This window comes from Manis pentadactyla, chromosome 10, assembly GCF_030020395.1.
Source record: "Manis pentadactyla isolate mManPen7 chromosome 10, mManPen7.hap1, whole genome shotgun sequence".
Lineage (NCBI taxonomy): Eukaryota > Metazoa > Chordata > Mammalia > Pholidota > Manidae > Manis > Manis pentadactyla.
In genome coordinates, this window is record NC_080028.1 from 109,399,993 (window position 1) to 109,410,390 (window position 10,398).

The 10,398-nt window shown below is 44.5% G+C and overlaps 1 protein-coding gene across 1 annotated transcript; it reads left to right on the plus strand.

The window, feature by feature from the left end:
• The first annotated feature begins 2,452 nt into the window (after positions 1 to 2,452).
• LOC130685050 (putative nuclear envelope pore membrane protein POM 121B) lies at positions 2,453 to 9,739 on the plus strand. Its single transcript, XM_057508232.1, has 3 exons — positions 2,453 to 3,705; positions 7,525 to 7,851; positions 9,607 to 9,739. Exons 1-3 carry the CDS (start codon positions 3,351 to 3,353, stop codon positions 9,708 to 9,710), a joined length of 786 nt encoding a protein of 261 aa, XP_057364215.1. The 5' UTR covers positions 2,453 to 3,350; the 3' UTR covers positions 9,711 to 9,739.
• The last annotated feature ends 659 nt before the right edge of the window (positions 9,740 to 10,398 follow it).

Below are 10,398 nucleotides of genomic sequence, written 5' to 3' on the forward strand. Positions count from 1 at the left end.
TCTACAATTACCTTAAGAACCTTATGTTTATTTGGCTCCCCTCTTCACCAAGTACCCCCCCACAAACCCCATCAGAGTCACTGTCCATCAGCGTAGTAGCATGCTGTAGAATCACTACTTGTCTTCTCTGTGTAGCCTAGCCCTCCCCGTGCCCCACCACATTATACATGCTAATCATAATGCCCCCTTTCTTTTTCCCTGCCCTTATCCCTCCCTTCCCACCCATCCTCCTCAGTCCCTCTCTCTTTGGTAACTGTTAGTCCACTCTTGGGTTCTGTGATTGTGCTGCTGTTTTGTTCCTTCAGTTTTTCCTTTGCTCTTATACTCCAGAGATGAGTGAAATCATTTGGTACTTGTCTTTCTCCGCCTCGCTTATTTCACTGAGCATAATACCCTCTAGCTCCAAGCATGTGCTTGCAGACGGTAGGATTTGTTTTCTTCTTATGGCTGAATTATATTCCATTGTGCATACATTCATCTGCTGATGGACACGTAGGTTGTTTCCATTTCTTGGCTGTTGTAAATAGTGCTGCGATAATCATAGGGGTACATCTGTCTTTTTTCAAAACGGGCTGCTGTATTCGTAGGGTAAATTCCTAGGAGCGGTATTGCTGGGTGAAATGGTATTTCTACTTTGAGCTCTTCGAGGAACCTCCACATTGCTTTGCACGGAGGTTGAACGAATTTACATTGCCACCAACAGTGTAGGAGGGTTCCCCTCTCTCCACATGCTTGCCAACGTTTGTTGTGGTTTTTCTTTTGGATGGTGGCGATCCTTACTGGTGTGAGGTGATACCTGATTGTGCTTTTAATTAGCATTTCTCTGATGACAGGCCATGTGGTGCATCTTTTCATGTGTCTATTGGGCACCTGAATTTCTTCTTTGGACAACTGCCTGTTCAGCTCCCCTGCCCACATTTTTATTGGAATACTTGCTTTTTGTTTGTTGAGGTGTGTTAGCTCTTTCTATATTTTGGATGTCAACCCTTCATCGGATCTGTCATTTATGAATATATTCTCCCATACTGGAGGATGCCCTTTTGTTCTGTTGATGGTGCCCTTTACTGAACGGAAGCTTTTAAGCTTGATATAGTCCCATTTGTTCATTTTTGCTTTTCTTTCCCTGGAGAGATATGTTCACGAAGAAGTCGCTCATGTTTATGTCCAAGATATTTTCGCCTGTCCTTCTCTAAGAGTTTTATGTTTTCATGGCTTCCATTCAGGGGTTCGATCAATTTTGAATTTACTTTTGTGTATGGGGTTAGACAATGATCCATGTTTCCTCCTTTTCTGCAGCCATCACCTCCGGCTCTGGAGCAGTGACCCAGACCACCAGCTGTGGGGCCAGTACATCAGGGTTTGGCAGCACCATCTCTGCGCCCTTCACATCCAGGGTGTCAGCAGGCCCCACTGGCAGTGGGGGCTTTGGGACAAGCGTGGCTGCCCCCCACAGCAGCTCCACCACTGGGGCATTTGGCTCTGCGTCAGGACGGAGTGGGAGAACTGGTCTCAAGAACCCTTTCTGGGGATCCTTGAATCCAGACTCCCTGGGTGCAGCTGGCCAGAGCACATTCTCTCCCATCCACATGGCCAGGTCAAGTCAGAACACGTCTGGTATTGCAGGTGAGATTTCTAATGGGCTCCATCAGCAGTGGCTGTTGCTGTTTTAAATGCTGAGATAGTCTCCGTCTTTGGAGCTGTACACTCTGGTCCAGATTTAGATGTTGTTACAGACGTTATGTTTAAAGAGAATCAGGTACCAGTGTAACTCATCACCAGAGGAGGTATTTAGGTTTTTAGCAGCAGCCTTCATGAGATAATAGGAAACTGAGACAATGGCCCCAAATCTAGAGTTGGGAGCTGGGCCATCGGGTGGAGTTGAGGACTTTTCTGGGACAGGAGCAAAGGCGCCACGGCAGAGACGAGCTTATATTTTCATGAGCAGAGAAGAGCCAGTGTGGCTAGAGGTTTAAAAAGGAAGGTGGGATAAAATGACATTAAGAAACAGACAGAAAGGAATTTCATTCACGGCCCTTTAAAATGGTGTTTTTTTTTTGTTAAACTACAATTACCTTAAGAACATTATGTTTATTTGGCTCCCCCCTTCACCAAGTATCCCGCACAGACTCCATTAGAATCACTGTCCATCAGTGTAGTAACATGCTGTAGAATCACTACTTGTCTTCTCTGTGTAGCCTAGCCCTACCCGTGCCCCCCCCACATTATACATGCTAATCATAATGCCCCCTATCTTTTTCCCTGCCCTTATCCCTCCCTTCCCATCCATCCTCCTCAGTCTCTTTCTGTTTTGTAACTGTTAGTCCATTCTTGGGTTCTGTGATTGTGGTCCTGTTTTGTTCCTTCAGTTTTTCCTTTGCTCTTATACTCTAGAGATGAGTGAAATCATTTGGTACTTGTCTTTCTCCACCTCACTTATTTAACAGAACATAATACCCTCTAGCTCCATCCATGTTGTTGCAAATGCTAGGATTTGTTTTCTTCTTATAGGTGAATTATATTCCATTGTGCATATGTATCAAATCTTTTTTATGCATTTGTCTACTGATAGACACTTAGTTTGTTTCCATTTCCTGGCTGTTGTAAATAGCACTGTGACAAATATTGGGGTGCATCTGTCTTTTTTCAAACTGGGCAGCTGTATTCTTAGGGTAAATTAGTTGGTTTGGAATTCCTCGGTCAAATGTATTTCTATTTTGAGCTTTTTGAGTAACCTCCATATTGCTTTTCACAAAGGTTAAACGAATTTACATTCCCACCAACAGTGTAGAAGGATTTCCCTTTCTCCACAACCTCACCAACGTTTGTTGTTGTTTGTGTTTTTGATGGCGGCGATCCTTACTGGTGTGAGGTGATATCTCATTGTGGTCTTTATTGGCATTTCTCTGATGACAAGCAATATGATGCATGATTTCATGTGTCTATTGGCCATCTGAATTTCCTCTTTGGAGAAGTGTCTGTTTAGCTCCCATGCCCATTTTTTAATTGGAATATTTGCTTTTTATTTGTTGAGCTGTTTGCTCATTGTATATTTTGGATGTCAACCCTTAACCAGATCTGTCATTTATGAATATATTCTCCCATGCTGTAGGATGTCCTTTTGTTGTGTTGATGGTGTTCTTTACTTTACAGACGCTTTTAAGCTTGATATAGTCCCATTTGTTCATTTTTGCTTTTGTTTCCTTTGCCTGAAGAGAGACGTTCAAGAAGAAGACGCTCATGTTTATGTCCAAGAGATTTTTGCCTGTCTTTCTCTAAGAGTTTTATGGTTTCATGGCTTAGATTCAGGTCTTTGATCCATTTCAAATTTACTTTTGTCTATGCATTAGACAATGATCCATGTTTCTTCCTATTTTGCAGCCATCACCTCGGCCTTTGCAGCTATGACCCTGACCACCACCAGCGGGACCAGTACCTCAGTGTTCGGTGGCACTACGTTAACGCCCTTCACGTCCAGGGTGTCAGCAGGGCCCGCTGGCAGTGGAGGTTTTGTGATCAGTATGGCTGCCCCCCACAACAGCTCCACCACTGGCTCATTCAGATTTGGGTCAGGACGGACTGGGAGAACTGGTCTCAAGAACCCTTTCTGGGGATCCTTGAATCCAGACTCCCTGGGTGCAGCTGGCCAGAGCACACCCTCTACCATCCACGTGGCCAGGACACCTCAGGACACGTCTGAGATTGCAGGTGAGATTTGGAATGGGCTCGGTCTGCAGTGCAAGGCACTGTTTTAAGTGGTGAGACAGTCTTCGCTTCTGGAGCTGTACCCTCTGTTGAAAATTTAGATGTTATCACAGAAGTTATCCATAAACAGTACCAGGTAGCAGTTTAACTCATGACTGGATGAGCTATTTAGTTAGACAGCGGCAGCCTTTTAGAGACAGTAGAAACCTGAGGCCTTCGCCGCAGTTCCAGAGATGGGAGCAGGGACAGCAGCTGGGGGTGAGGACATTGCAGGCACAAGAGCAAAGGCCCGAAGGCAGAGATGAGCTTATGTTTTCATGAGCAGAGAAGAGGCTGGTGTGGCTAGAGGTTTAAAAAGGAAACTGGGGTAAAATGACATTAACAGACAGGCAGAAAGGAAGATCATTCATAGCCTTTAAAATTTTTTTTCGTTTTTTGGTATCTATCTACAATTACCTGAAAAACAGTAAGTTTACTTGGTTCTCCCCTTCCCCAAGTACCCCACACAAACCCCATTAGTGTCCCTGTCCGTCAGCCTAGTAAGATGCTGTACAGTCACTACTTGTCTTCTCTGTGTAGCCTAGCCCCCCCCATTCACCCCCACATTATGTATGCTAATCATAATGCCCCGTTTCTTTTTCCCTGCCCTTATCCCTCCCTTCCCACCCATCCTCCTCAGTCCCTTTCCCTTTGGTAACTGTTAGTCCATTCTTGGGCTCTGTGATTCTGCTGCTGTTTTGTTCCTTCAGTTTTTCCTTTGTTCTTATACTCCAGAGATGAGTGAAATCATGTGGTACTTGTCTTTCTCCGCCTCGCTTATTTCACTGAGCATAATACCCTCTAGCTCCAAGCATGTGCTTGCAGACGGTAGGATTTGTTTTCTTCTTATGGCTGAATTATATTCCATTGTGCATACATTCATCTGCTGATGGACACGTAGGTTGTTTCCATTTCTTGGCTGTTGTAAATAGTGCTGCGATAATCATAGGGGTACATCTGTCTTTTTTCAAAACGGGCTGCTGTATTCGTAGGGTAAATTCCTAGGAGCGGTATTGCTGGGTGAAATGGTATTTCTACTTTGAGCTCTTCGAGGAACCTCCACATTGCTTTGCACGGAGGTTGAACGAATTTACATTGCCACCAACAGTGTAGGAGGGTTCCCCTCTCTCCACATGCTTGCCAACGTTTGTTGTGGTTTTTCTTTTGGATGGTGGCGATCCTTACTGGTGTGAGGTGATACCTGATTGTGCTTTTAATTAGCATTTCTCTGATGACAGGCCATGTGGTGCATCTTTTCATGTGTCTATTGGGCACCTGAATTTCTTCTTTGGACAACTGCCTGTTCAGCTCCCCTGCCCACATTTTTATTGGAATACTTGCTTTTTGTTTGTTGAGGTGTGTTAGCTCTTTCTATATTTTGGATGTCAACCCTTCATCGGATCTGTCATTTATGAATATATTCTCCCATACTGGAGGATGCCCTTTTGTTCTGTTGATGGTGCCCTTTACTGAACGGAAGCTTTTAAGCTTGATATAGTCCCATTTGTTCATTTTTGCTTTTCTTTCCCTGGAGAGATATGTTCACGAAGAAGTCGCTCATGTTTATGTCCAAGATATTTTCGCCTGTCCTTCTCTAAGAGTTTTATGTTTTCATGGCTTCCATTCAGGGGTTCGATCAATTTTGAATTTACTTTTGTGTATGGGGTTAGACAATGATCCATGTTTCCTCCTTTTCTGCAGCCATCACCTCCGGCTCTGGAGCAGTGACCCAGACCACCAGCTGTGGGGCCAGTACATCAGGGTTTGGCAGCACCATCTCTGCGCCCTTCACATCCAGGGTGTCAGCAGGCCCCACTGGCAGTGGGGGCTTTGGGACAAGCGTGGCTGCCCCCCACAGCAGCTCCACCACTGGGGCATTTGGCTCTGCGTCAGGACGGAGTGGGAGAACTGGTCTCAAGAACCCTTTCTGGGGATCCTTGAATCCAGACTCCCTGGGTGCAGCTGGCCAGAGCACATTCTCTCCCATCCACATGGCCAGGTCAAGTCAGAACACGTCTGGTATTGCAGGTGAGATTTCTAATGGGCTCCATCAGCAGTGGCTGTTGCTGTTTTAAATGCTGAGATAGTCTCCGTCTTTGGAGCTGTACACTCTGGTCCAGATTTAGATGTTGTTACAGACGTTATGTTTAAAGAGAATCAGGTACCAGTGTAACTCATCACCAGAGGAGGTATTTAGGTTTTTAGCAGCAGCCTTCATGAGATAATAGGAAACTGAGACAATGGCCCCAAATCTAGAGTTGGGAGCTGGGCCATCGGGTGGAGTTGAGGACTTTTCTGGGACAGGAGCAAAGGCGCCACGGCAGAGACGAGCTTATATTTTCATGAGCAGAGAAGAGCCAGTGTGGCTAGAGGTTTAAAAAGGAAGGTGGGATAAAATGACATTAAGAAACAGACAGAAAGGAATTTCATTCACGGCCCTTTAAAATGGTGTTTTTTTTTTGTTAAACTACAATTACCTTAAGAACATTATGTTTATTTGGCTCCCCCCTTCACCAAGTATCCCGCACAGACTCCATTAGAATCACTGTCCATCAGTGTAGTAACATGCTGTAGAATCACTACTTGTCTTCTCTGTGTAGCCTAGCCCTACCCGTGCCCCCCCCACATTATACATGCTAATCATAATGCCCCCTATCTTTTTCCCTGCCCTTATCCCTCCCTTCCCATCCATCCTCCTCAGTCTCTTTCTGTTTTGTAACTGTTAGTCCATTCTTGGGTTCTGTGATTGTGGTCCTGTTTTGTTCCTTCAGTTTTTCCTTTGCTCTTATACTCTAGAGATGAGTGAAATCATTTGGTACTTGTCTTTCTCCACCTCACTTATTTAACAGAACATAATACCCTCTAGCTCCATCCATGTTGTTGCAAATGCTAGGATTTGTTTTCTTCTTATAGGTGAATTATATTCCATTGTGCATATGTATCAAATCTTTTTTATGCATTTGTCTACTGATAGACACTTAGTTTGTTTCCATTTCCTGGCTGTTGTAAATAGCACTGTGACAAATATTGGGGTGCATCTGTCTTTTTTCAAACTGGGCAGCTGTATTCTTAGGGTAAATTAGTTGGTTTGGAATTCCTCGGTCAAATGTATTTCTATTTTGAGCTTTTTGAGTAACCTCCATATTGCTTTTCACAAAGGTTAAACGAATTTACATTCCCACCAACAGTGTAGAAGGATTTCCCTTTCTCCACAACCTCACCAACGTTTGTTGTTGTTTGTGTTTTTGATGGCGGCGATCCTTACTGGTGTGAGGTGATATCTCATTGTGGTCTTTATTGGCATTTCTCTGATGACAAGCAATATGATGCATGATTTCATGTGTCTATTGGCCATCTGAATTTCCTCTTTGGAGAAGTGTCTGTTTAGCTCCCATGCCCATTTTTTAATTGGAATATTTGCTTTTTATTTGTTGAGCTGTTTGCTCATTGTATATTTTGGATGTCAACCCTTAACCAGATCTGTCATTTATGAATATATTCTCCCATGCTGTAGGATGTCCTTTTGTTGTGTTGATGGTGTTCTTTACTTTACAGACGCTTTTAAGCTTGATATAGTCCCATTTGTTCATTTTTGCTTTTGTTTCCTTTGCCTGAAGAGAGACGTTCAAGAAGAAGACGCTCATGTTTATGTCCAAGAGATTTTTGCCTGTCTTTCTCTAAGAGTTTTATGGTTTCATGGCTTAGATTCAGGTCTTTGATCCATTTCAAATTTACTTTTGTCTATGCATTAGACAATGATCCATGTTTCTTCCTATTTTGCAGCCATCACCTCGGCCTTTGCAGCTATGACCCTGACCACCACCAGCGGGACCAGTACCTCAGTGTTCGGTGGCACTACGTTAACGCCCTTCACGTCCAGGGTGTCAGCAGGGCCCGCTGGCAGTGGAGGTTTTGTGATCAGTATGGCTGCCCCCCACAACAGCTCCACCACTGGCTCATTCAGATTTGGGTCAGGACGGACTGGGAGAACTGGTCTCAAGAACCCTTTCTGGGGATCCTTGAATCCAGACTCCCTGGGTGCAGCTGGCCAGAGCACACCCTCTACCATCCACGTGGCCAGGACACCTCAGGACACGTCTGAGATTGCAGGTGAGATTTGGAATGGGCTCGGTCTGCAGTGCAAGGCACTGTTTTAAGTGGTGAGACAGTCTTCGCTTCTGGAGCTGTACCCTCTGTTGAAAATTTAGATGTTATCACAGAAGTTATCCATAAACAGTACCAGGTAGCAGTTTAACTCATGACTGGATGAGCTATTTAGTTAGACAGCGGCAGCCTTTTAGAGACAGTAGAAACCTGAGGCCTTCGCCGCAGTTCCAGAGATGGGAGCAGGGACAGCAGCTGGGGGTGAGGACATTGCAGGCACAAGAGCAAAGGCCCGAAGGCAGAGATGAGCTTATGTTTTCATGAGCAGAGAAGAGGCTGGTGTGGCTAGAGGTTTAAAAAGGAAACTGGGGTAAAATGACATTAACAGACAGGCAGAAAGGAAGATCATTCATAGCCTTTAAAATTTTTTTTCGTTTTTTGGTATCTATCTACAATTACCTGAAAAACAGTAAGTTTACTTGGTTCTCCCCTTCCCCAAGTACCCCACACAAACCCCATTAGTGTCCCTGTCCGTCAGCCTAGTAAGATGCTGTACAGTCACTACTTGTCTTCTCTGTGTAGCCTAGCCCCCCCCATTCACCCCCACATTATGTATGCTAATCATAATGCCCCGTTTCTTTTTCCCTGCCCTTATCCCTCCCTTCCCACCCATCCTCCTCAGTCCCTTTCCCTTTGGTAACTGTTAGTCCATTCTTGGGCTCTGTGATTCTGCTGCTGTTTTGTTCCTTCAGTTTTTCCTTTGTTCTTATACTCCAGAGATGAGTGAAATCATGTGGTACTTGTCCTTCTCCACCTGGCTTATTTCACTGAGCATATTACCCTCCAGCTACATCTATGTTGTTTCAAATGGTAGAATTTGTTTTCTTCTTATGGCTGAATTATATTCCATTGTGCATATGTATCACATCTTTTTTATCCATTCATCTACTGGTGGACACATAGGTTTTTTCTTTTTCTTGGCTGTTGTAAACAGTGCTGCGATAAACATAGGGGTGTATCTGTCTTTTTCAAACTGGGCTGTTGTATTCTTAGTGGAAATTCCTTGGAGTGATATTCCTGGGTCAAATGGTATTTCCTTTTTGAGCTTTTTGAGGCACCTCCATATTGCTTTCCACAATGGTAGAACAAATTTACATTCCCACAAACAGTGTAGGAGGGTTCTCCTTTCTCCACAACCTCGCCAACATTTGTTGTTGCTTGTTTTGGATGGTAGCTGTCCTTACTGGTGTGAGGTGATATCTCATTGTGGTTTTAATTTACATTTCTCTGATGAGAAGCAATGTGGCCCATCTTTTCATGTGTCTATTGGCCATCTGAATTTCTTCTTTGGAGACCTGTCTGTTCAGCTCCCCTGCCCATTTTTTAATTGGATTATTTGCTTTTTGTTTGTTGAGGTGTGTTAGCTCTTTCTATATTTTGGATGTCAACCCTTTATCGGATCTGTCATTTATGAATATATTCTCCCATACTGGAGGATGACCTTTTGTTCTATTGATGGTTTTCTGTACTGTACAGAAGCTTTAAAGTTTGATATGGTCCTATTTGTTCATTTTTGCTTTCCTTTCCCTTGCCTGGGAAGATATGTTCATGAAGGCACTCATGTTTGTGTCCAAGAGATTTTTTCCTGTTGTTTTCTAAGTGTTTTATGGTTTCATGACTTACATTCAGGTCTTTGATCCATTTCAAAATTATTTTGTCTATGGGGTTAGACAATGATCCATGTTTCCTCCTTTTTTGCAGCCATCACCTCGGCCTTTGCAGCTATGACCCTGACCACCAGCAGTGGGACCAGTAGCTCCATGTTTGGCGTTACCACCTCATCGCCTTTCACGTCTGGGGTGTGAGCAGGTCCCGCTGGCAGTGGGGGCTTTAGGATGAGCATGGCTGCCCCCCACAGCAGCTCCACCACTGGGACATTCAGCTTTACGTCAGGACGGACTGGGAGAACTGGTCTCAAGAACCCTTTCTGGGGAGGGTTGAATCCGAACTCCCTGGATGCAGCTGGCCAGAGCACACCCTTTCCCTTCCACACGGCCAGCACGCCTCAGAACACGTCTGGGATTGCAGGTGAGATTTGGAATTGTCTCGGTCTGCAGTGCAAGGCACTGTTTTAAGTGCTGACCCAGTCTCTGCTTTTGGAGCTGTATGCTGTGGTGAAGATTTAGATGTTATGACAGAAGTTATTCATAAACAGCATCAGGTAGCAGTGTAACTCATGACAGGAGGAGCTATTTAGGTAGACAGTGGCCACCTTTCTGAGACAATAGCAAACCGAGGCCATGGTCGCAGTTCCAGAGTTGGGAGCAGGGACAGCGGCTGGGGGTTAGGATGTTGCAGGCACAAGAGGAACGGCCCGAAGGCAGAGACGAGCTTATGTTTTCATGAGCAGAGAAGAGGCCGGTGTGGCTAGAGGTTTAAAAAGGAAAGTGGGATAAAATGATATTAAGAGACAGGCAGAAAGGAAGATCATTCATGGCCTTCAAAATTTTTTTTCTTTTTTTGGTATCTATTTACAATTACCTGAAAAACAGT

Coding starts and splice junctions, on each gene's coding strand:
- LOC130685050 (XM_057508232.1), top strand. CDS start 3,351: ATGATCCATGTTTCTTCCTATTTTGCAGCCATCACCTCGGCCTTTGCA. Junction 3,706..7,524: donor GGACACGTCTGAGATTGCAG/GTGAGATTTGGA, acceptor CCTATTTTGCAG/CCATCACCTCGGCCTTTGCA. Junction 7,852..9,606: donor GGACACGTCTGAGATTGCAG/GTGAGATTTGGA, acceptor CCTTTTTTGCAG/CCATCACCTCGGCCTTTGCA.